Source organism: Antedon mediterranea, chromosome 2 (assembly GCF_964355755.1).
Source record: "Antedon mediterranea chromosome 2, ecAntMedi1.1, whole genome shotgun sequence".
NCBI classification, from domain to species: Eukaryota; Metazoa; Echinodermata; class Crinoidea; order Comatulida; family Antedonidae; genus Antedon; species Antedon mediterranea.
The window spans coordinates 16,506,357-16,531,902 of NC_092671.1; the positions used below are offsets into that span (position 1 = coordinate 16,506,357).

Consider the following 25,546-nt stretch of genomic DNA (forward strand, 5'->3'; position numbering starts at 1 on the left):
AGAAGAAAGAAAACACAATAGGCATAAATACTATAAAATACTCAACTGAAGAGAACTATTGATTCGAGTATTAAATTAAAAACATGCCTAATATAAAAAAACTCATTACACAATAATTTATCAATAAATACAAATGCAAAATCTCATTTATAACTATTATAACATTTAAAAAAATAGCAATAGCATATTCAAGAAAATGGTACAAAAATAATAACATATTTTTATTTTGCAATAATCGTATTTGATCTTCTAAAGAAATTTTGCTTAATCTCATTAAATTACGTCCAACCCAATCAAAATGTAATTATTGTACTCCATAAACGTGCCAATAAAATACTTATTATATTTATTGTTATTATTATACTTATTTAGAGTTTTTAAATAACACTGTGTTAGGGCACCTATTTGATCGTTTAAGGTTTAAAGTAGGCCTAATTAACTATATAAGATACGGTAATTAAGCTGAAGTGTGATACTACTGTATTGAATACAGTGGCGTAACCATGTTAGTCGAAGTAAAAAGAAAAATCACTTACATCGGTTTACCCGAGTAAATAGAATGCAGGACGAACGCTCGCTTATTATCCACATCGAAATTGTCAACGCTCTTATTTCGTTGCTTCCTTGTCCAGAATTTTCGCAAACTACATACGAAACTATTTAGCGAGCGCTCGGTCACAATTTTACAAAAGGTATTTGTACCCCTGTCCTAAATAACATTAGTGAATTACCTATCGCGTTCATATTACGGACCGTTTCTGTTGAACAAGTTAATACAGATTAAATATCCCCCCCCCCCCCCCCCAATAGAACATTATTTTGAATAAACTCCCCCGGTGCGTTAGTAGGCCTACTATTGATAGTAGAAACTTATATTAAAACGACTTTTTTTTTTCTTCAATTAAATATTCATTGATTGAAAAATATACAAAATATGTATGAGGTTGTATAAGAATATATTTTCTTTAAATTAATATCCATAAACAAGCAAAATAAAAATTTGTTATGCCACATGTTACACTCAGCCTGTGTATAAATGTGTAGCTGGTAGGTCAAAGTACCAAATTGCTCTGATTACTGGCTGCAACATTTTGGAAGTATGTTTCCACACGTGTTTGATCAAAATAACTGGGGTAATAATGTGTAAGCGTCATTTCAACATGTATGGAATTTGCGCTATATAAATAATACATTACATTGATATTAGTATAATTAATTAAAAAACTTTACGTGTGGTTCCTGTCATTCGGAAATCAAAGTTTCCTAATTATCATTATTACAAGCCTTAAAAAAGTATTAGCTAATCAAAATGGTGATTGTACTTAAATTATTACTGGAAAAGTCTTACACATCATTTATTCTCAACAATTATGTGAGACATAATTACTTTGTCTAGGCTATCAAACGTGTCATAGCCTTGATAAAAGATCGTTATACAACATTATTTATGAGGTTGTACATTGATGTGGAATATAAATTTGTCTTCTACAGACAATACATTTTGTCATCAACGAGCACAATTACAATAATTCTTTATAAATTGTATTTGTATTATATTTGTAACCATTGGCAATGTGCTTATAATCAATAAAAAACAACTAAATATTCCTTTCTAATACCATGTCATTTAATATAAAAGATAAGCTAAAAATATTATTTTAGTAGGCCTACTATTGATAGTAGAAACTTATATTAAAAAAAATGTTGTAAAAAAGAATAGAAATAGGATAAGAAAATATAGTTTTGAGTGGGCAGGTACTGTGCTGTGATTGGTTGAAACTTCTTGTTTATTTGATAATTAAGTCAGTTTATAATTTTGTATAATTAATAGATATAGAAGTGATAGAGAGAAAAGCAATAAAAGGGAAACAAATCAAAAAGAGTACTTGAGAAAATTAACTTTCCTGAAGTATAACCAACTTAAACACCCAAGAAATTTCTATATAAAATTATCTATTTTATACTAGGTATGTATACAAAATAATGAAATAATATAGGCCTATGTATAAATTGAAAGATTGACTTTTCTGTGTAGGGACAGTCAGGCTTTGAATAAAAATAATAATAATAAATTAAATTTATAAATGAAGATATTCTCCGTATTTACCAAACATAAAACATTTATTTGTTTTATAATACGCCATCTTAACATAAGTGGGTATTAGTGTGTGTCTTTTTTTTTTACAGTGAACAGATAGGAGTGGGTTTTTTTTTAACAAACAACTTACTAACTCTCTGTTTTAAATAATTAATACTAACATAATCTCTTAGGTTGGCATTTACATTTTTGAAATAAAAATTAATATAAATTAAGTCCGACTTAAACCTAATAGCCATACAGATATAAATATGTAACTTGTTGTGGTTGAAAGACACACATAAATATTAAAATTAATTAGAAAAAAATTATATTATATACTTAAATTATTACCCGGAAAAGTCTCTGTCAAGGCTATCAAACGTGTCATTTCTTGATAAAAGATCGTTATACAACATATTTATGAGGTTGTACATTGATGTGGAATATAAATTTGTCTTCTACAGACAATACATTTTTCCATCAACGAGCACAATTATAATAATTCTTTATAAATTGTATTTGTATTATATTTGTAACCCTTGGCAATGTGCTTATAATTAATAATAAACACAATAAAAGGGAAACAAATCAAAAAGAGTACTTGAGAAAATTAACTTTCCTGAAGTATAACCAACTTAACACCCAAGAAATTTCTAAATAAAATTATCTATTTTATACTAGGTATGTATACAAAATAATGAAATATATATGTACAAATTGAAAGATTGACTTTTCTGTGTAGGGACAGTCAGGCTTTGAATGAAAATGTTCTCCGTATTTAACGAACATAAAACATTTTGTTTTATAGTACGCCATTTTAACATAAGTGGGTATTAGTGTGTATAATTTTTTTTACAGAGAACGTATATGAGTGGGTGTTTTTTCCATTTTAACAATTGAACAAACAACTTACTAACTCTGGGTTTTAAATAATTAATACAGTACTAACATAATCTCTTAGGTTTGGATTTACATTTTTTAAATAAAATTGACCAAACAACTTACCAACTCTGGGTTTTAAATAACTAAAACTAACATAATCTCGTAAGTTGGCATTTACATTTTAAAAATAAATTAATTAGTTAAGTCCGACTTAAGTCTAACAGCCATACAGATTTAAATATGTAACTTGTGGTTGAAAGACACACATAAATATTAAAATTAATTAGATAAAATTATATTATATATATATATATATGATACTCGCCCTGTAAGCGAGAGGTTGCAGGTTCGAATCCAGCCAGAGACATTTTTTCATACAACTAAAAAATATGGAACTTTCGCCAATGAGCTATGCTCGACGCGATTATGAGATCATGTTCCGAATATGAGCACTGTTTCTATAATTTACAATATTATGATTTATATATATATATATATATATATATATATATATATCCAATCTGCAGACAGTACTGTTTCGATCTTATTAGATCTCGTCAGTGCAGCTCAGGTTTCGAAATGAAATGTACCGCAGAACTGGCACAATATATAGGCTGAGCCAGGTATGCGGGACATGGTACACTGATTATGAACACAAAGAGTGCACAAGCTCAACGAGCGTGCTTTGCAAAATGCTAATAGTATTCACAACAAAAATGCACCGTTTCGAAATGAAGAGTGCTCTACAAAACAACATACTATATATGTATATAACAGAAAGTAGAGGAGCATATATATATATGTTTTAAACAGATGCTAAAAGCAGAAGTACTAAAATTGCACAGAATAGGACAAAACGTTTAAATACTAATTTCATGTTGTTTGGCACAACCCACTTTGTAACGGTCATTGTGATGGTCATTATTTCATGGGCGATACAAACAAAAATGAACGAACTGACTATCTTGTTTAGGGTTGGGTAATGAGGTATAAACACTAGAATTCCCTTTGTGTCATTGGCTAACCAGATGTGATACTGAGCAATAAAAAGCTACAAGACAAAATATAAACATTAAATTAATGTATGAAAATTACTAAATTACTTTTCTATTGTTTTTTATTGTTTTTTATTAATTATCAAAATGTTGTTGAGATTGGAGAATATACAATTTTAAATATAGATATTTAGATATAAAATGAGATTGTATGTTCATGTGACAACATAATAAAATGAGATTGTATGTTCATGTGACAACATAATAAAATGATATTGTATGTTCATGTGACAACAGCATAAAATGATATTGTATGTTCATGTGACAACAGCATAAAATGATATTGTATGTTCATGTGACCACAGCATAAAATGAGATTGTATGTTCATGCCACAACATAATAAATCGAGATTGTATGTTCATGTGACAACATAGTAAAATGATATTGTATGTTCATGTGACAACATAATAACTGTTTTACTTACCTCAAGTGACATCTTGCCAAACCATGCAAAGAAAGTACTGTATTTGCTTCTAAAGTAACCAGGAACATTACGTATTAAAATGAAACCAGTAACCTACCAAAATAAACAAAAAAATGTGATATTTCCTACAAAAGAATATTAGAAAGAGTAATCCTCTTAACTGAATGTACTCCTAATACCTTTTGACTACTTTTTTAATCCATTATGTATATAACGTAGCGCGCCTTAAGCACTTTTAGTGGATATGTGTGCTATATAAATTATTATAATGTGTTCCCGCTGATTATATAGTTTAAATATTGTATTGTTATGTGGTCGAACCTCATCACAAAAAAAGAGAACCAATACATTATTATTTTAGTACTGAGGCTGATATAAATTTGGCCTATTTAGAAAAAACCAAATGATAACATTTTGCCTCACTTTCCCATGGTAAACTGCTAATGTTTACGTAATTATGTGAGTAATATTGAATGCAAAGTAAAGTACTAAACAATAAATATAATAAACACACTATAACTACGAAAATCAAATTATGGATATCTTCCAGTGAATTTTTGTGTTACAATAAATAAAATAAAACACTTACCGGTAATAAACTAAGTAAAGTATGAACTTCGTTACATTCTGGCTTGTTAGGACAAGTAAATGAATGATAAGTATACACCTATAAAAAATAGCCAAATTTAGATTAGCATTCAATCAGAATGGGTTTTCTCAAACAGCAGCAGCAGTAGTAGTAGCAGTTATAGCAGTAGCAGTTATAGCAGCATTAGTAGTAGAAGCAGTAGTAGCTAGCAGCATCAGTAGTAACAGCATCAGCAGTAGAAGTAGCAGCAGTATAGATATAAGTAACAGCAGTAGAGATATAAGTAGCAGCTGTAGTAGCTAGCAGCATCAGTAGTAGAAGTAACAGCAGTAGAGATATAAGTAGCAGCAGTAGAGATATAATTAGCAGCAGTAGAGATAAGTAGCAGCAGTAGATATAAGTAACAGCAGTAGAGATATAAGTAACAGCAGAAGAGATACAAGTAGCAGCAGTAGAGATATAAGTAGCAGCAGTAGAGATATAAGTAGCAGCAGTAGAGATATAAGTAGCAGCAGTAGACATAGCAGTAGCAATAATAGTAGTAGCAGTAGAAGTAGTAGCAGCAACAATAGTAGTAGCAGCAGTAGAACTAGCAGCAGCAACAATAGTAGTAGCAGTAGTAGAAGTAGCAGCAGTAGAAGTAGCAATAGTAGCAGCAGCAGTAGAAATAGCAGCAGCAACAATAGCAGTAACAGCAGTAGAAGTAGCAGTAGTAGTAGTAGTAGCAGCAGTAGTAGCAGCAGCAATAATAGTAGTAGTACTGAACCTTAGTCGTGGATGGACTATAGAGTGCTGGCATAGAAATGGAGAGATGTGTGGAATGTTATACAGTCCCCTGGCTAGCCTGGTCTAACAGGCTATTTACTCAGTAAATAGATGCAACAAGTTTTATGGATTTTCTTCTTCCAGAGTAAAGTAAACATTAGCCTATTTATAACCTAAAAAAGCTAACATTTTAGATATAAATAAATTGATACTTACTGTTATTGATAATATGCTTGCTATTATTACAATAATTGTTAATATTGAGTTGAATAAGTTGGTGGGATTGTTATCCTTAATTTTGCCTATTGAAATCAGTGAAATGTATCCAAAAGCAAACAGCATGCCATATCCTACAATCTGAAATACCAAGAAGAATGTTTTTACTTGTGTGGATTGTAATTGTTTGTAACTACAGCGAAGTAGCTTTGTATATTTTTTTGCAAGTATTCTCAATGCATATTCTTTGCATGTAGGCTTTAAAAAAATAACTACTTTCATTTCTGATGATGATTACATATGGCTCGTCAATTTTTTATTTTTATACGATCAAATAATAAACCTTTGAGGCTCTAAAAGATTGTCTTGTCTACAGAATGCAACCGAATAGAATTGATAACATTGTTTCAGTATTCTTAAACTTTTCCAAAGCTCTATACTAGTGGATAAATATTATGTAATCTGTCTAGACTATTGAATGAAAGGTAGTGATATTATGTCATCATGTTCATATATTAGCACATCACATTTTGTCGTCACATAAAGTTGTGAAACAGTGTAAACAGAGCTTTAGAATTAAAAAACTTACATATCTATCTAGTTGCCAACGGAACCACCATTCGTGTAATGAAGTGCCTGGCCATGCAAATAACTTTAGCATTGGCCACCAATCAAACAGACTCTGAAATAAAACCTACCAGAAAAAAACAAGCAAAGTTTAGTCAAATTACAAACAATTTTCAAGTTAAACTGCAATATTTGTTAGCTAGAAGAAAGCTATATTACTGGTGGAATAATGTAAACAATTATGTACCTCTGAAAATCCAATTAAAGCACATACAACAAAGAAGCCAATAATCTTGAGAGTCATCAGTAAATAGTGTGATTGGTGTTCTGAAATAAAATAACAAAACATTAAAGATGTATTGTTCCCAAAAACATAAAAAAATGAAGATTAATTAAATCAGACTTTGAATAGATTATTTTCTAGTTAAAAAATTTCATCACAATCAAATAATAGGAAAAACAATGTTTTCACTTATAAAATGACAAAATAAATGGTTAAATTAAAACAAAAATCCATTGTCTGGCAGCAAATTTGACTATTTTTTTGCTTTAAATTACTCTTTTTTCAGGTAAATACATTTTTTTTCGATAAAATATTTGGTCAAAGTGGATAGATATTATGTAATATGAAAATGGCATATTCAACAAAAACAATGTTTTAAGAATTATTTTTTCAGGGAGACAATACACCTTTAAGAGAATTTTTTAAAGATTGGTTGATTTTCTTAATAGCCCTTTTGCAGTGTTTTAATATTGTATTCTAGTCTCTGGGGTGCCTTAAAAAAGCTAAACCCCATTACAGGATGGAATATATACATCCATCCCTTATCAGCTCACCAACATATTACGTCAAAGATGCTCTCCAGGTACATCCAGAGATGAGTTAGTAAATTGTTTTTTTCAATGTGGACATTCTAGAACTGAAGTCAGAAAGTTTACCCAGTGATTGTAAGCACTACCCACTATCCAACAGTGCCATCATTTTATTCTAGCTATTGAATAAATTAATTAATGTACCAGCTGCTGTTTTTACAGTCATTCTAGGTGGTATGATCATGACAACATAAACTACCAGGAACCAGAATGAGACGAGAGGAACAAAGTAGTAGAACTGGTAGGGTCTATCCATCGTCAAGCAAAGAAAAAACACCAGGAAATTCAAACGGAACATAACCTTTAAGAACAAAAGTAGTACACAAGAGTTTAAAATTCAGAATAATCAGGTACCAAGATAAACTTTTACACCCAGACTTCATTTATTGTCACACCCATAAAAAATATTTTAAAATTATTAGTCTCACCTGACAAACACGGACAATACCAAATTCTCCTTTCTTCCAGAAGAAGCTGAAATGTCCATATCCCGTTTGAAACAGATACATTGCAACAAGGACACGAACATGCATATAGATAGGTAAAACCTGTAAAATACAATATATATATATATATAAGTTAGGATGAATATAACTTTCTTACTCTTGATAGACAACTTCTCAGCTTGCCGTAGATCACTTATTAGTAGTTGGCCTCTGTATTTGTTAGATAAATCATGAATAATACCACCAAACTTGCGAGTTAGGATGACTATAACGAGGCATTTAATAAAAAGGCAAATTGCCTTAAAATGTAAATGTGACATGTTTCGAGAAACTATTGCGTGAACATTTCAGGGACAAGGCTTCTCACATTTTTCAACATCTGCAGGATTCAGAACGGTGTAAGGCCCTCGCTAATACGGGTTGCTTCACCGTTCTGGATTCTGAAGATTCCGCTTTCAAACTTAAGGTCAAGGAAGCCCTCCACATCTCGTGGAGTAAACCTTCCTTGAACAAACAAATCTATAACTTCGGCGTCACACTTGCCATATGATTGGTTGTTGCCTACATTCCTTGTTTTATTATGCTAATTACTTACTTATTTACATACAATATGTCCTATTGGTATATAAGCACTCTAGGCGTTGTTTACTGTTCTGATGATGAGAATAGTTTCTCGAAACATGTCACATTTACATTTTAAGGCAATTTGCCTTTTTATTAAATGCCTCATTATAGTCATCCTAACTCGCAAGTTTGGTGGTATTATTCATGATATATATATATAAGTGTTTGACTGATTGGTAGATATATAAATACTGTATATGATGGCATTTAATAGAATGGCTTGCATTGGATCTGCTAAAAAATTAGGCAGTACAATGGGACTATCAGTTGAGTAATACATTCTTTAATTTGTATGGCACTGGTTAAAAATTACCTAATAATTGTTCCTTTCGATTCTGAACCATACACAAAGAAGCAATCAATATAATTTTAGTTAAAAAAAAATTTTTTTTTTAAGGCTTAAATATCTAAATAAAAATACAAGTAAAATATAATACTTTGAGAAGCTTACCGCACTAGCGCCGGTGATATGATACACTAGGATAACAAGCTGCATCCATCCTTTCCACTCATCTGTTTGGTCGCGGTTTAACACGGTGGGCTGTGTAATAACAAATTTTTTTACCTGATCAATTGATATAGTAAACTCATTCAAAATTCTCTATTTAAATGTTATACTGAATTGTTTTATTCACGAAATGGATATAACATTTCCATTGAAAGATAAAATGTTTTTTTTTGCTTGTAAAAATTTATCATTTTAAACAAAAATATATTTTTGTTCATATCTGTATTAATGAAACGCAACATAGCATGTTAAGCGTATTAACTCGAACGCATTCTATATGATCCTCAGATATATATTATCAAACAATATTTAGTGGCCATGTTTTTGTTAATATTATGTTTTCTGTTTCATTTTGTCTGTTTTTTAATGGCGTTCCTGACACAAGCATTTGCTTTCTAGGTGACGCCACCATTTGATTGATTGATAGCATAAAAACAAAAAATATGAATAAACCTTACTTGTTTGGTTTCTCGACCAAAGAAAAATCCCAAGCTGAGATAACCAAAAAGCACAAAGAACTGGATGTAACTAAAGTGTTTCTGTTCTTTCGGGAGAAGGTCAGTCCTGCAAAATATATTTTAAACAAATTACATTGTTAAGCTTTAATTGTATAGAAATGATTCAATTCAATTTATCTTTTACAGTCATTATGCTTGTTTGGTCGATATTTATTTGTTGTTGTAAGATTGTCAAAACTTGTTATTTTGTTTGATGTTTTATGTGTTTTTTTTTAATTGCTAAAAAGCCAGAATTAGCTGGTCTTTTTGTAAAGAAGAGTGTGATTAAATAAATAAAAATAAATATAAATTAGAAACTCTTTGTAAATAAACTGCAGCAGATAAAAAGTTAAAAATACATTTGAAAAAAAGTTAAAACCAAAGAAAGTTTTTAAAAGTTATAAAATATAATTCATTATATACAATATAAAATTTATATACAATTTATAAAATATTTATTTTATGATCCAGATAGGCTAATTATATTGAAACACGACTTGTTATAACGTTTAGTACAACTAAGACGTTGAACATGAAACAATAAACTGTCCTCTACCCAAGAGGGAAAAAATCACATGATTGGCCACACTAGAGAAGAAAAACTTGAATGGCCAGATCTACAGCAGGAGAAAAAGAATTATTTTTTTGTCAGTCCAATTAAAAATTACTAGCAGGAGGATTAGTAGCTTAGTATTGTTTTTCAGTAGAGATAATTTAAGAAAATTGTAAATATAAATATTAAGCTTAGATTAAAGAAAAAGGGAACAATATAAAAAAATGTATACCTATCGCAAAGATAGAAATATAACATAATAACACCAAACTTCGTAAGAGCTAACAGCACGTTATATAACTCTTCATCATCATTTAAAACATTTGGTCGTCTTGGTTCCAATTCCGGAACATGTCCATTAGGTAAGTGACCATTAGCCACTTGACCAGCACCTTCTTCGCACATTGCAGGATTCGGCTGTACCGTTTTTTTCCTCCAAATGCGTATATACATAAACAGTGTGCCAAAAAAGCTGAAAAGACAGACATACAGTAAGAACAGTTTACTATATTGGTTGTTGATTCTGAAAATGTAATAAAGATTGTGTGGACAGATTATTACACACAATTACAATTACTGAAAATATCCTTATATGCGCGTAAATGAGGTACTTTGGTAGTACATAATTGTTTTACTCTTTTTATCATAATCAACCATAAAACGTACATTTAAGAAAAGGAATGACTTTCTAAAGTATTATATAAAACGTCAACAATTGTGTCTTTAAATATGAGTTCTTGCTGTAGCCAACATTAATTGTATAAAAAATCCTTACCAAAAGGTAAAAAAGGGAATCAATGATTTTTGTTGAAACGTAAGAGGAAACGGCAAGCCTTTGCAACAAGTGGCATCCGCTGGATCAACATCCTTGTTACAGATCCAATTCAACAGCAGATGGCAATTCTATTAATAAAAATGAATGTTTTACTATTTGAAAAATCTTAAATTACAACGTATGGTTTACAATGTAAACACCAGATAAATTCACAGTACACAATCTCTATGCTTAATTATTTTGTACCAATTATATTGTAACAGAAAGTCTGTTTGTACAGTAATGGGTACTTACAACTAGTAAAATGAAAATAAAATTGAATTCTATTAAATTTGCACAATGGGAAATTAAGATATAATTGTTTATGTAAATTAAGAAAAGTTATGATACTGTATAATGCAATGCATGAATTACAAATACAAAACCTTCTCATTACAAATACAACACCTTCTAACAACCTAACAGGATGAGAATTACATTACAATATTATTGGCTTATGAATTATTAGTTGAACAAAATAACTTACAATGTCAACAACAAGAGCAGGAAAGTGAAGTCCGTCCTTTGATGGTATTGGAGAAAAAAATGCTGTTTTCCTAACAGATTGCCAAAGTTGAATGTCTGATTCATGACTGAAAATTATTAAATATATATAAATTTAACTCTTTCGATTTTTATTACATAATTTTGCCAGTTTAGCATAGCAAAAATCTATAAAAAAAACTACCCTTCTGTTACACATTTATAAAATTGTGTAGCAAAAAAATACAAAACTATGTTTCTAGACTCAAAATTTAGTTTGATTTAGCTAAATTTTCAACAAAATATTAAAATGAAAATTTTTCCCGACATGTCCATATTATGGATTTCTATGCAAGTCTTACAATTTCATGTGGTACACACCAGCCATTTGTGGAGGTACAATTACACTTTCTTCCTATTTTGTTAATCAAATTTCAATGCTAAGAAAAACTTAATAAAAACAATAATCGTATTGTAATAACAATAAAAGCTTAAAACTATATTTTAATTTGTGAATCTATGCTTAGAAGAGGAAGTTTAATTTTAAATTCCAGTCTTACGGCGTCAAAATGGTTTTTGGGAAATATTCCATAACAACTTAGCAAGGCATGCATATGCCATGGTTTAAGTAATTGTACTCAGTATTTGTTCAATTTGGGATATTCATATGAAGCTATGATTGCATATGCAATGTAGTGTAGATAATGAAGATTTATGGAATGGATTTGGATATAAATCAAAGATAAATTAGAAGACAAACCGATACTGACAATATGCAATATTACACAAAAAGTGAAAGTTATACTAACAATACGTCAAATGCTATATCATTGTACATATCAATTTGACTGTTTGTAATGGACTTTCTTTCTTCAGATAATAGCATGTACTGTACTGGACCTGAAACATGTAATACGTTTCATGTTATTATAGTTTCATTAAAAAATTATAGAATGCAAACTGCCTGAGCTGATCATGACTCAAACACAACAGAATATATTTAACAAAGTTTTGAAATTGCCAATAGGACCACTATATGACAGAAATGGAACCCAATGTCAATTAGCAATGGTGCTCTCCAACTAGGCTGTGTTCGGACGTAAAATTAGTTTAATACCCTTGAGAGCTAAACCAGTGATCGTTCAGACAATGACCAATTTACACATGTAAACTGAAAAATGTACCCAGCAAAGTCATATTCATGCATCTTTTTACACTAGTAAGGTCAAATTGCTCCTTATATTGTGATTAATGAGCTTGCGGTTTAAGGTGTAATTGAACAATCCACCTCATGAGTTAGGTTTTTGGGTCTGTTTCTGCTGAAAAAATAAAAATATGCGATTCGAAGTACCACAAAACACATTAATGGTGTACTTGTAAAGCAGAATCCAGGAGTCTTTCGGTATAATTCTCCCCCACAAAATAATAACAATGAAATGTTATCTCATCGGTCTATATCGTTGTTTTGCTGAGCGCAAATATACAGCATGCTTTGTGAGTGAGAATTGCAATACTCTAGAGGTCAAACTGTGGTCAACAATCACTATTTGTGTTGCAGCTAAAAACTGCTCCGCAATAATTGGTTAAAACAACAAATAATAGGTTAAAACACGCAATGGATTATCGGTTATTTTTTAATCGGTTTTATTTCATTTTTCGCCATTTCTGCTGCCCAAAAATTATAGATTAAAAAAATAATTGGTTAATAACCGATTATTCCTGCTCAACAGAAACAGGCCCTTTGAAACAGCTGGTTTATCTCAAAATTTACACCACACGCTACCATTTCAAATGCGCTCATACAGTAGTTGTTAAAAAATGAAAAGTATCAGTGAAAGAAACCCACAAACAACAAAATATTTAAAAACAATTTTGACATTACCTTGTAACATCCACAACATGTTTACATCTGGCTGTTTAACTAATTTGTCCATTTCAGTAGAAACTTTTGTTAAATTTACTAAATAATTAGATGGATAAAACAGTTTTTAATGTTTTAAACTTTGAACTGCATTATTTACTACAAATTAACTAGTGTTGTGATTTTGGTAGTGATGTTATTAATGCTGATTATAATAAAAAATAATACTACTGACAATACTGGTAATAATTTCATTTCATTTATTTGACCAAAAAAAACCCAATAAAAACAGGTCAGGAAAAACAATGAGTCAGTAATTCCTTATACAAATACAAATATATAAATTTGGTAATTATGAAAAGCACTATTCACAATAAAATCCTATTATATATTATTTCTAATCAATGTGGAGTGACTGTCTGTACTAGGAGATAAAGGTGTCTAGAGACGAAAGGACTGCGGAATCTTTGATAAATAATGTTCATTAAATAATGATGATGAATGGTGTTAAAAGATGATGATGAAGCGGATAGTAATGTTGTTGATGGTGATAATGTTCATGATGATTGTGATGATGATGATAGTGATGATGACAAAGATATTGTGATGATGTTGATATTGATAACGACAATGATATTGTGATGATGATGATAGTGATGATGACAATGATATTGTGATGATGATGACAATGATATTGTGATGATGATAACGATATTGTGATGGCAGTGATTATATTGTGATGATGATATTGATGATGTGATTGTATTGTGATGACAGTGATTATATTTTGATGATGACAATTTTATTGTGATGATAGTGATTATATTGTGATGATGACAATGATATTGTGATGATGATAGTGATGGTGGCAATGATATTGTGATGAAAGTAATTATATTACGATGATGATAGTGATGTTGGTAAATAATGTGAATGATATGGAAAGTAGTAAAAAGGATGATAACGATAATACCAGTGACAAATGGTGAAAAAAGATGAAGATGAATTTACCCTTGTATTGTTGCAGTGCCTCAAAGTCTCCTTGGAATGTTTTGATAGTCCACGTAGCAGCACCATGAACAATCAAATTTGGCTTTGGTTTAGTACCCTACAACAAAATAGTACATTCCAAAATAGGTTTAATTTAGTGCTTTGTTTCCTGGTATTTGGCACTGGGGAAACTACTGTAAAACCTTGAAAAGGTTTGCAAAAGTAATCTGGAAAAGAAGCCAATCTTAAAAGAAGCCCATCTTAAAAGAAGCCCATCTTAAAAGAAGCCCATCTTAAAAGAAGCCCATCTTAAAAGAAGCCAATCTTAAAAGAAGCCAATCTTAAAAGAAGCCCATCTTAAAAGAAGCCAATCTTAAAAGAAGCCAATCTTAAAAGAAGCCAATCTTAAAAGAAGCCAATCTTAAAAGAAGCCAATCTTAAAAGAAGCCAATCTTAAAAGAAGCCAATCTTAAAAGAAGCCAATCTTAAAAGAAGCCAATCTTAAAAGAAGCCCATCTTAAAAGAAGCCAATCTTAAAAGAAGCCAATCTTAAAAGAAGCCAATCTTAAAAGAAGCCAATCTTAAAAGAAGCCAATCTTAAAAGAAGCCAATCTTAAAAGAAGCCAATCTTAAAAGAAGCCAATCTTAAAAGAAGCCAATCTTAAAGGAAGCCAATCTTAAAGGAAGCCAATCTTAAAGGAAGCCAATCTTAAAGGAAGCCAATCTTAAAAGAAGCCAATCTTAAAAGAAGCCAATCTTAAAAGAAGCCAATCTTAAAAGAAGCCCATCTTAAAAGAAGCCAATCTTAAAAGAAGCCCATCTTAAAAGAAGCCCATCTTAAAAGAAGCCCATCTTAAAAGAAGCCAATCTTAAAAGAAGCCAATCTTAAAAGAAGCCAATCTTAAAAGAAGCCAATCTTAAAAGAAGCCCATCTTAAAAGAAGCCCATCTTAAAAGAAGCCCATCTTAAAAGAAGCCCATCTTAAAAGAAGCCCATCTTAAAAGAAGCCAATCTTAAAAGAAGCCAATCTTAAAAGAAGCCAATCTTAAAAGAAGCCAATCTTAAAAGAAGCCAATCTTAAAAGAAGCCAATCTTAAAAGAAGCCAATCTTAAAAGAAGCCAATCTTAAAAGAAGCCAATCTTAAAAGAAGCCAATCTTAAAAGAAGCCAATCTTAAAAGAAGCCAATCTTAAAAGAAGCCAATCTTAAAAGAAGCCCATCTTAAAAGAAGCCCATCTTAAAAGAAGCCCATCTTAAAAGAAGCCAATCTTAAAAGAAGCCAATCTTAAAAGAAGCCAATCTTAAAAGAAGCCAATCTTAAAAGAAGCCAATCTTAAAAGAAGCCAATCTTAAAAGAAGCCAATCTTAAAAGAAGCCAATCTTAAAAGAAGCCCATCTTAAAAGAAGCCCATCTTAAAAGAAGCCCATCTTAAAAGAAGCCCATCTTAAAAGAAGCCAATCTTAAAAGAAGCCAATCTTAAAAGAAGCCAATCTTAAAAGAAGCCAATCTTAAAAGAAGCCCATCTTAAAAGAAGCCCATCTTAAAAGAAGCCCATCTTAAAAGAAGCCCATCTTAAAAGAAGCCCATCTTAAAAGAAGCCAATCTTAAAAGAAGCCAATCTTAAAAGAAGCCAATCTTAAAAGAAGCCAATCTTAAAAGAAGCCAATCTTAAAAGAAGCCAATCTTAAAAGAAGCCAATCTTAAAAGAAGCCAATCTTAAAAGAAGCCAATCTTAAAAGAAGCCAATCTTAAAAGAAGCCAATCTTAAAAGAAGCCAATCTTAAAAGAAGCCAATCTTAAAAGAAGCCAATCTTAAAAGAAGCCAATCTTAAAAGAAGCCAATCTTAAAAGAAGCCAATCTTAAAAGAAGCCAATCTTAAAAGAAGCCAATCTTAAAAGAAGCCAATCTTAAAAGAAGCCAATCTTAAAAGAAGCCAATCTTAAAAGAAGCCAATCTTAAAAGAAGCCAATCTTAAAAGAAGCCAATCTTAAAAGAAGCCAATCTTAAAAGAAGCCAATCTTAAAAGAAGCCAATCTTAAAAGAAGCCCATCTTAAAAGAAGCCCATCTTAAAAGAAGCCCATCTTAAAAGAAGCCCATCTTAAAAGAAGCCAATCTTAAAAGAAGCCAATCTTAAAAGAAGCCAATCTTAAAAGAAGCCAATCTTAAAAGAAGCCAATCTTAAAAGAAGCCAATCTTAAAAGAAGCCAATCTTAAAAGAAGCCAATCTTAAAAGAAGCCAATCTTAAAAGAAGCCAATCTTAAAAGAAGCCCATCTTAAAAGAAGCCCATCTTAAAAGAAGCCCATCTTAAAAGAAGCCAATCTTAAAAGAAGCCAATCTTAAAAGAAGCCAATCTTAAAAGAAGCCCATCTTAAAAGAAGCCCATCTTAAAAGAAGCCAATCTTAAAAGAAGCCCATCTTAAAAGAAGCCCATCTTAAAAGAAGCCAATCTTAAAAGAAGCCAATCTTAAAAGAAGCCCATCTTAAAAGAAGCCCATCTTAAAAGAAGCCCATCTTAAAAGAAGCCCATCTTAAAAGAAGCCCATCTTAAAAGAAGCCCATCTTAAAAGAATCCCATCTTAAAAGAAGCCAATCTTAAAAGAAGCCCATCTTAAAAGAAGCCAATCTTAAAAGAAGCCAATCTTAAAAGAAGCCAATCTTAAAAGAAGCCCATCTTAAAAGAAGCCAATCTTAAAAGAAGCCAATCTTAAAAGAAGCCCATCTTAAAAGAAGCCAATCTTAAAAGAAGCCCATCTTAAAAGAAGCCAATCTTAAAAGAAGCCAATCTTAAAAGAAGCCCATCTTAAAAGAAGCCCATGGGCTTCTTTTCGAGGTTTTACTGTATTTTAATAGTATACGGCCTTATATCATAGAAGATTTGCAGACAAAAAATGTCATTTTTTTCAGTGAGAATAGTATACACATTGAAATGATTAATTTAAATTTTGTTTATTTCAGAAGCATTATATCTAAATTCAACCATATTTCTATCACTATACAGAAATAGTATACAGAGCTAATAAATGCATATACTTCGAAATATTACACAACTAGAGTCAGCTGAAAAAGCGATCACACATTGAATGTATAATTCTTGTATGATATCTCTATGGGTAAATAATAATTGAAGGTTCATAACTTACTTTAATCCAGGATTTATATAATTCAACAGTAGAATCATTTACATTAGGTTGCCAAAAGAACTCCTGTGAATAAAAAAAGAAATATCATTTATATTCGTTTATCAAAAGGAAGACTTGACAAGGAAGACTTGACAAGAAAACTGTGACACATCAAAGACAAATTTTAAGGCTGACCACGAGATATTTATTTGGTAGCTGACAAAACTATATACAAAATCAAACATGTTTTGGTAGACCTTGTAACGCCAAATGAAGTGACATTGCCAAATGAGGTTCGCGTGGCCTGTATCGCACAAGGCTAGGTCACTTAATTTGGCAGCACGTTTCTGGCGAGCTAATCGTGTTATAAATATTGATATTACTTATTTTCAAATAAACACAAACTGAAAATTATTAACCGGAGTATTTCTAACCTAATAACCTTTACTCATTGTATGAAATTAAACCATTATAACTGAAACATACGACGAAAATTTACTATTTTAGTGTAAAAAACGAAAGGCACTGTTCATCGAAAAATCTAGAAAACTCGAAATGCATGATGGGAAGCCTACCGACCCCTTTCTAAGCAGCTGGAAAAGGAGACTACTCGTTTTAGCGTGTCTGAAGTCACGTCTGCATGTTATGCGGACATGGTCTGGGACAATTTGCCTTTGGGCGCTAAAGCGTTTAGTGTTTGAGTTATGGGATTATTTTCTAGTAATAATTTGATTTGACGTTCCTTTCGTCGGTACATGATTCCCGTTATTATTTTGTTCGGTTTTATGAATTTCTATGTTTATGTTTTCAAATTAAAATGATTATTCGTTGAATATGAATGTATCCTGTTATTCTACTGATTATTATATATATTTTTTTGTTTAACATTGCTTACTATTTAATCAATTCCGTTTTTTTAAATGTATATGACCAATGTTATTTAGGCCTAAGTTTTTTATTTATAAGTTCTTTAAAAATATTAGTTACATGATCACATTTTTGTCACTTATTATACCTACAGTATAACACTATATTTCCTTTGATGTCTGAAACATTAAAACATAAATTCGCAATACTATGGCGAACCTAAGTCGCAAATTGTTAGTTGGATATTCGTTATAATTTCATCATCTCATTTGTTACACATGTATGTGTGACCTATAATAAATAAATAAGGGATGGTAGGCCTAAAGGTAGTCGAGGGGAAATTCATCAAATTGTTTCATCAAAACAATAACTCATAAGGTCGGAAACATTTAGATAATGGAACCAAATTTTGCAATAAAGTCTTTATTGCAAAATTTGGTTCCATTATCTAAATGTTAAAAGATGAGATATTGCCTTGTTCTCTTTTGTTATCAATCTTTTCATGTCACGTACCGTAATAGAATGTAACAGTTGAACATGCATATCACAATAAATAAATAATGGTACCTAATTAGTTCAGCATTTTCATCAAGTTTTAACAATATTTGATGTCGGAAAGTAACATTCCCAATAATATAGAGACTAATTTTGCAATATGTTAGATATTTTATTCAGCTGGTGCCGGAAACATTTGAACATAAATTCGCAATAATGGATCATAATTGTGCAATGAAGTTGTCATCTCATTTGTTCATATCGATGTGAGAAACAGTTTGGATGGGAATGTGGTGAGCGAAATTCTAAGCAAGCCAAATACATGATACAGTTATTTTAAGGTTGGGAACAAACGTGAATTCGCAAATAATTGAACGTAATTTTGCAATAAAGTCGTCATCTCGTTGGTTCATATTACGATGTGGGAAACAAGTTTGGATGGGAATGGGGTGGTGAACAAAATTCTAAGTAAGTATTACTTCGAAGTCGGAAACAACCTTAAATTCGCAATAATGCAATGGAACCTAAATTTGCAATGAAGTCGGTCACCTTGTTTGTTCATACGATGTTGAAAGCATGTTCGGAGGGGTGGATGAAATTCTAGGAAGCTAAATACAGTTACCGTAGTTATAACACTAATTATTTTGAGGTCGGGAATATTAGAATTTATACTTAAATGGAACCTAATTTTGCAATGGAGATTGCATGCGTTATTTTCATCTCGATTGTTCGTTCCATCAATTCATACGTCGTACATAATATATAACATGCATGCACTTTTATACTTTGTGGGGTGATGAGAATGGGATGCTACTGTAAGTTAATATTTTTTATTTATTGACATACAGTAATTTAATTAGCTATATTGATGGAATAGTAGATTAGGCCTATATTTACACATTTGCAGCCTTCACTATTTATAGAATAAATCAGCATTAAATAAGCCAGTGGGTAAATCTTTATGGAATTCATTTAAAAGCAATATGCTATATAACATTGAATGTGAAAGATATAACAATAAAGAAACAAGTATAGAAAAATGGGTAGCTTTAAGAAATACTATTATGTTAATATAAATTCTAATTTGCTCGATTATCAGAAAAGAATTCACTGTGATACGAGTTACAGGTGGTGCTGATCTGATTTAATTCGTTTTATCTTGTATATAAATACATTGTATACATAATCCGGGTTGTAAAATTAAAACAAACAATTGAAAATCTCACAAATTCTTTATGTGTAAAATATTTTACAACGAAGAACATTAATGAAAATAGGAGGCAATACGGAATTCATAAATGTAAAAATGTTACTGATGAATTGTAACGACATTGGGAATTAACAAATGTGTTAAATAATATGATTTTATGTAGTGACATGAGATAATATATGAATGTGGATAAAAGTGGTGTTTACGCCACAAAAGAGAAAAAAAAAGCTATCGATGGAATGGTGGGTACGAAATCCATGATAATATAGTTACTTATCTAAAATAAATTCGACGGGAACCTGATTTTACAAGAGGACCTCTTATATGAGTTTGTGAGGACTCCGTTTATAGAGGACATCTTAATATCTGTTCTAAAGACTCCTTATATCAGTTCTAGAATTAACCTTAATTCAATTCAAATTGATCAGTTCTTTTCTAATGAAGAATCTGGGAAATTTACAATCAAGCAACAACACCACATAATTCTACGTGAATTCTGCTGTACGTGAGCTAGCCTTAATAATACCGCCTGATTACGGTATATAGGCCTACAGTATTAGCTTCAGAATAAATGACAACGCATTCTACAGATATTAAAACAGAATGAAAATATTAAATTGGCTTCGTTGAAATGTTGTACCTTGATAGACAGACCCTCAAGCAGACAGCCCACATTACTGTACAGACAATCTGCACTGCAGCACAATCTATTGGTTTTAACTGTACACGCGGTGATTCAACTAAAAGCAGTAAAAACATTTTGGCACACAAGGCGTATCATATAATTTGCGGACCATGACCGAAGCACTTCCGCTTCGATCTATTCGACGAAAATCAAAAAAGGATAACTATTTGCTGCTTTATATTTAATTTAATGTAATAGCTTGATCTAATAACAGGCGTAACAACACAGAATACATATTGTAGTTTAATACTGGCTTAAATATGTTTGTTTTATATAAACTGTATTTTACAAAATTACAATAGAACTTCATTTTGCAATAGTACCTAATTTGGCGCCTTAGACGCCAAATTAAGTGCGGTACCTCATTTGGCAGTGGTACCTCATTTGGCGTGACAGACCTTCTTCAGTGACGAATTTAAATTACAGAAAAAATTACAAAAAATGTTAACATAATTACGAAAGAATGGAATCTGTTTTCAGAGTGTAAATTTAAGATAAAGATTTAAAGAAAGATTGATATATCCTCTTGATACATTTAGTAATAATGATGACTTCAAAATGACATAGCTGCAGTGTCTATTGTTTCATAATGGAAGTTTATGAGTACAGCATATTTTATTTAGATGGGTACATTGTATTGTAGTATTAGTAATAAATAGTACAGTATTGTTATAAATACTTACAATAAATGTATTAGTAGATGCATCTGTGTGTGAAAGATCTGAATGCTGAAAATAGAAATACATTGTTTTAATACCCCTTTTACAAGCCAATATAAAAAACACTGTTGTTTGGCATTTCTATGGTGTATGCCCCAGGTTGTGTTGTGGAAGACATTCTTAAAAGATTTAATTTAAAGGTCAGGTACGGGTAAAAAATTTCTATTGATTATACATTCCAAGAATTATCGATCTATAATTTCCTCTATGTTTCATATTTTTATTTTCATTGAAGGGATAGTTCAAATTACAAATTAATATCCTTATTCTTATAAAAAAATAAACTGTGTGGTAAAAAAAAATTTCAGATGACTAAATATAGGTAATATACTGTACCTTGAATTTTACGTTTCTGGTGTTCAGATTTTTATTTTTCGTGCTATATACAATAATTATCCACCATATACCCACCAACTTTTTTTGCACTTTTTAAGGAATCACCAGATATGGTATTATATTGGTTAAACTACTTAACTACTGGAAAAAGTATGCTGAATATTTGGCAAATTTTGTCTTGGGCAAGTTTAAAGGTTTCGTCGTGATTTCTATTACACATATTTGATTTATGTACATTTAACCAGATATTATATCTACCATTCATACCTGTACCTGAGCTTTAACATTTTAACTACAAATGTCATACATCATAGTTCACATATCTTTCTATTGCTATTGTTTCAACTTTTCACATACTCCAAAATTGGAATAACTTACAATAACAACATCGTCCACTGCATGACCAGTTAACTGGGTCACTAGTGAGTAGTACAATTGTCTCATCCTGGAATCACCAACGATGGCTACACGTTGATTCTGAAAACATTGTCCAATTTCTCTATAAAAAAAAATATTTCAAAACGTCTGTCACATGGATAACATAAACTGATAATTTGTTGTTATACTTGTACAGTAATTCTAGCCAAGAATCACTCAATAAGGCATACTGTATTTGTGCAGCTGAACAAACGTCCAGTTTGCCACTATAATTGACCAGCATAAAGGACAAGACCAAATTTTATAAACTTGACCGATATGAATGAACACTTAATACCCTGGTTTGTATTTGTGCATCATACATCCTTTAGGTTGCCATTGGTCAGCTGTTAAATAGTAGCCACTCGTCAAAAGTACATCACATGTGTCATGTCCTAGAAAAATAAAAAATATTGCAATACAGTTAATATTTGAAAGGACATAATTGTTATGTTGGGTATAGCATGTAAACAATATATATTATCACACACACACTTTGACCTGCACCGACATTTTGTTTCATTTTTATATTCCACTCAAAATCTAATATAGCACTGAAGTGAAACTTTTTGGAAAATTAAAAATGTATATTCCAGGAATTATTAACTTTACATAAATATTGAAAAGACACCGTGATATATGCTCTGTACAGTTTATATTTATAAACAATTAAATACATGCTCTGCACAGTTTATATTTAAAACAATTGAATACATCTGTCGAGCATTTCCTTATATTGGGGTTAGGAAAATGATCAATATCACAGAAATGACTGAATGGCCTTTTTAAGCTATGAATATAATATTAATGGTAATATATTTTTTAATACTCAACAAACAATGTCATCTTAATGTGCTATGGACTTAAATGTTAAACTTTTCAACCATTGAGGAAGGTTGGCCATTGTTGGGAGAAAAATATCTTAGAAATAAAACAATACCCTACTGAGTGTGCCCATCAAGGATTTCCATCTTTAAAACTTAAGTGACTAAAACTTTATGTCTAATGTCAGAGCTTTAGGTGGTTTTTTGCCTAGTGCCAACACTGTTTTCAACTACATGTTTCTCCCTGAAGGGTCACATTATGTCGGTGCTGCCAAATAGTGAACAGACTATAGTGAACTAGTACACCGGTGTAAACCCCCTACTCATGCACATCATATGAGCCATGAGCCGCTCGGCCACTAATTCAGTTACTGTACGATAATTGCTATTGAGAACAAGAATAATAAATGATGAAATTTAATCTATAGAAAGTATTTAACAATGGAACTTATGTTACACAACACAACACAATTGGAACTGATTTATACTAGTTATTTTTAATATTCTGAATCTATGTGATGTCATGGTTGACTGCTGTGTATTATAAAGATCAGATATTAGGCTAGACACCAACTAGACAAGTGTTCTTCTGAAGCCGGTTTTGCCAGCAAGATTTAACAAAAATGGTTAATATTAAAAGAAAACAGAACATACAGTATACACATTTCAGTGTCTAATAGTAAATGAGATATTAAAGACATTAAACAATAGCAAATGTTATGTTACCTTAAAAAAAGGCTCTATACAATTCTATAGAACATTTTATAGAGCTCTAGGGTACTCTTATAGAAGTACAACATTTCTATAGAAACATATTTTAATTTCTATAGAATGTTTTATAATCTATCATTTTATAAAATTTCTATAGAATTTATTTATAAATTTAAATGTGATCTATTTGACTATTTCAAAACATGAAATAACTAATACTAACATGTTGTTAATATCTTGTGATTGGTAAAACCATGATTCAACTAATCAGAGCCTATAGAATTTGTTGTTGCAGGAGCAACACAGATTGGATAAAACTGTTGATATATTGACTACTTTTGTTTAGTTTTCTCATGCAATTGAACATTGTGAATGGGTTCTTATCACATGTACAACTGAACAGAGTATTACTACATTCAAAGATCTGCTGAAAGGAAGTCTTCCAACAAGCCTTATTTTAACACATTTATTTTTTCCTCACTCACCCCCATACAGTACTTAAAGTAGGGACCACACATGACAAAGATACAACATTGTTTCAAGGATACTTTAAGGTATAGTAGTAGGCCTAGCTAAACCCACATTATGCACTTGTCAATTGCATGACCCACTATATGACCCCCGGGAGAGGTGCGTCTTGGGTGCATCATTTACAAATAATTATTGATCAAAATGTATGTCACAGCAATGAACAATGTATGCCCATGTCTGTCACTTTACCACCCACCATATCATAAACAACATTGTCACAGTACGTCAAAATAGGTGAGTCATGGTCACTTTTAAGTCATATTTTTGACACACGTGTGCGTCATGGTATTCATAAGGAAAGACAAATGGCGCACCTCTCCCGGGGGTCATATACAGTAGTGGGTCATACAATTGACAAGTGCATTACTGTCTGAATTCTGTTTTTTTAGAAGAATATTTCTGTATTTAATACATAATTACATCCGATTAGTTGGTAGAATGCACTTTGCACCTCCGAAAAAATCGAAATGCTGATTGCGCAAGGTATTTTGTGATGAGTTTAAAATATATAATAAAATATGTTAGACACGTCAAATTCATTAAAACGCATCAAATTCGTAAACCTCCCTAAATTGTTATACAGTAGGCCTAGTTAGATTGATCGAAAACAATCAAGAAACAAATCATGAGATACAATCAATATTGTTAAAGAAATAGCAACTTTAAGCTAAGGTATACTATAGGCTAGGCCTTGGTCATAGGCCCAGCCTAGCTAGCCAGGCCAGCCTCCTTTCTAGCCTTCTAGCTCTAGGCCTATGTCCTACCTAGCCTAGCCTAGCTAGGCCTCTGTAGCCGGCGCCCTGTAGCCTACTATTAGGCAAGTTAGAGCATATGCTTCACAAAAGAAAAACTAAAATATTCTTAAATATGCTAGGCCTAGGCCAAGACAAGTACGTATTTTAGGTAGGCCTATATGCCACGTACCCTCAAGATAATAACCAACACCGTGTAGAACAAGAATCACTGCGAGAAGTGTGAAGGCTAGCCTTTTGGCGTTCTTCATTGAGCATTTTTCAGTTAACTCTCTTGTGGATTGTTCAAGAACACCACCAGCCATCGTCAAACTATAATCAAGATGAAATGTAAACGGTAGAAATTGACGCTGGGCTAGCAACCAAAGCTGTCACTTTCCTCGCCTCATATAAACATCGACGACGACACGCACGGCGGCCTAGTTTTTGACAGGTATATAAAATATACCAAATTGGCTAGTTGAGAATTCTCAACTATTACCGCAGTACGCCTGTAACGACGAAGCCTACCGGTATAATGGGATAGGCTGATTTCCTTGTTAACTTAAGGGGTCATTTAATTACTGAATTATGATTGGTAGTAAAGGAAATTTACTGGAATCCTATTGGATGGTAAGGTGGTAGTAGGACCATGTCCATCCCATTGC

At 31.4% G+C, this 25,546-nt stretch overlaps 1 protein-coding gene across 1 annotated transcript; it reads right to left on the reverse strand.

Moving 5' to 3' along the window:
• Window positions 1-937: 937 nt before the first annotated feature.
• LOC140040583 (N-acetylneuraminate (7)9-O-acetyltransferase-like) lies at window positions 938-25,246 on the reverse strand. Its single transcript, XM_072086629.1, has 21 exons — window positions 25,072-25,246; window positions 22,380-22,476; window positions 22,043-22,163; window positions 21,293-21,337; window positions 17,374-17,436; window positions 14,250-14,346; window positions 13,260-13,337; window positions 12,187-12,277; window positions 11,382-11,487; window positions 10,856-10,983; window positions 10,313-10,552; window positions 9,489-9,594; window positions 8,974-9,063; window positions 7,881-8,000; window positions 7,597-7,753; window positions 6,827-6,906; window positions 6,602-6,706; window positions 6,013-6,153; window positions 5,032-5,109; window positions 4,443-4,535; window positions 938-4,013 (listed from the first exon to the last, which is right to left on the reverse strand). The coding sequence occupies exons 1-21, from the start codon at window positions 25,202-25,204 to the stop codon at window positions 3,768-3,770; spliced, it is 2,415 nt and encodes an 804-aa protein (XP_071942730.1). The 5' UTR covers window positions 25,205-25,246; the 3' UTR covers window positions 938-3,767.
• Window positions 25,247-25,546: the final 300 nt, after the last annotated feature.

Coding starts and splice junctions, on each gene's coding strand:
- LOC140040583 (XM_072086629.1), bottom strand. CDS start 25,204: ATGGCTGGTGGTGTTCTTGAACAATCCACAAGAGAGTTAACTGAAAAA. Junction 10,984..11,381: donor CTGCTCTTGTTGTTGACATT/GTAAGTTATTTT, acceptor TTTTATTAATAG/AATTGCCATCTGCTGTTGAA. Junction 9,595..10,312: donor TATTTCTATCTTTGCGATAG/GTATACATTTTT, acceptor TATATTTTGCAG/GACTGACCTTCTCCCGAAAG.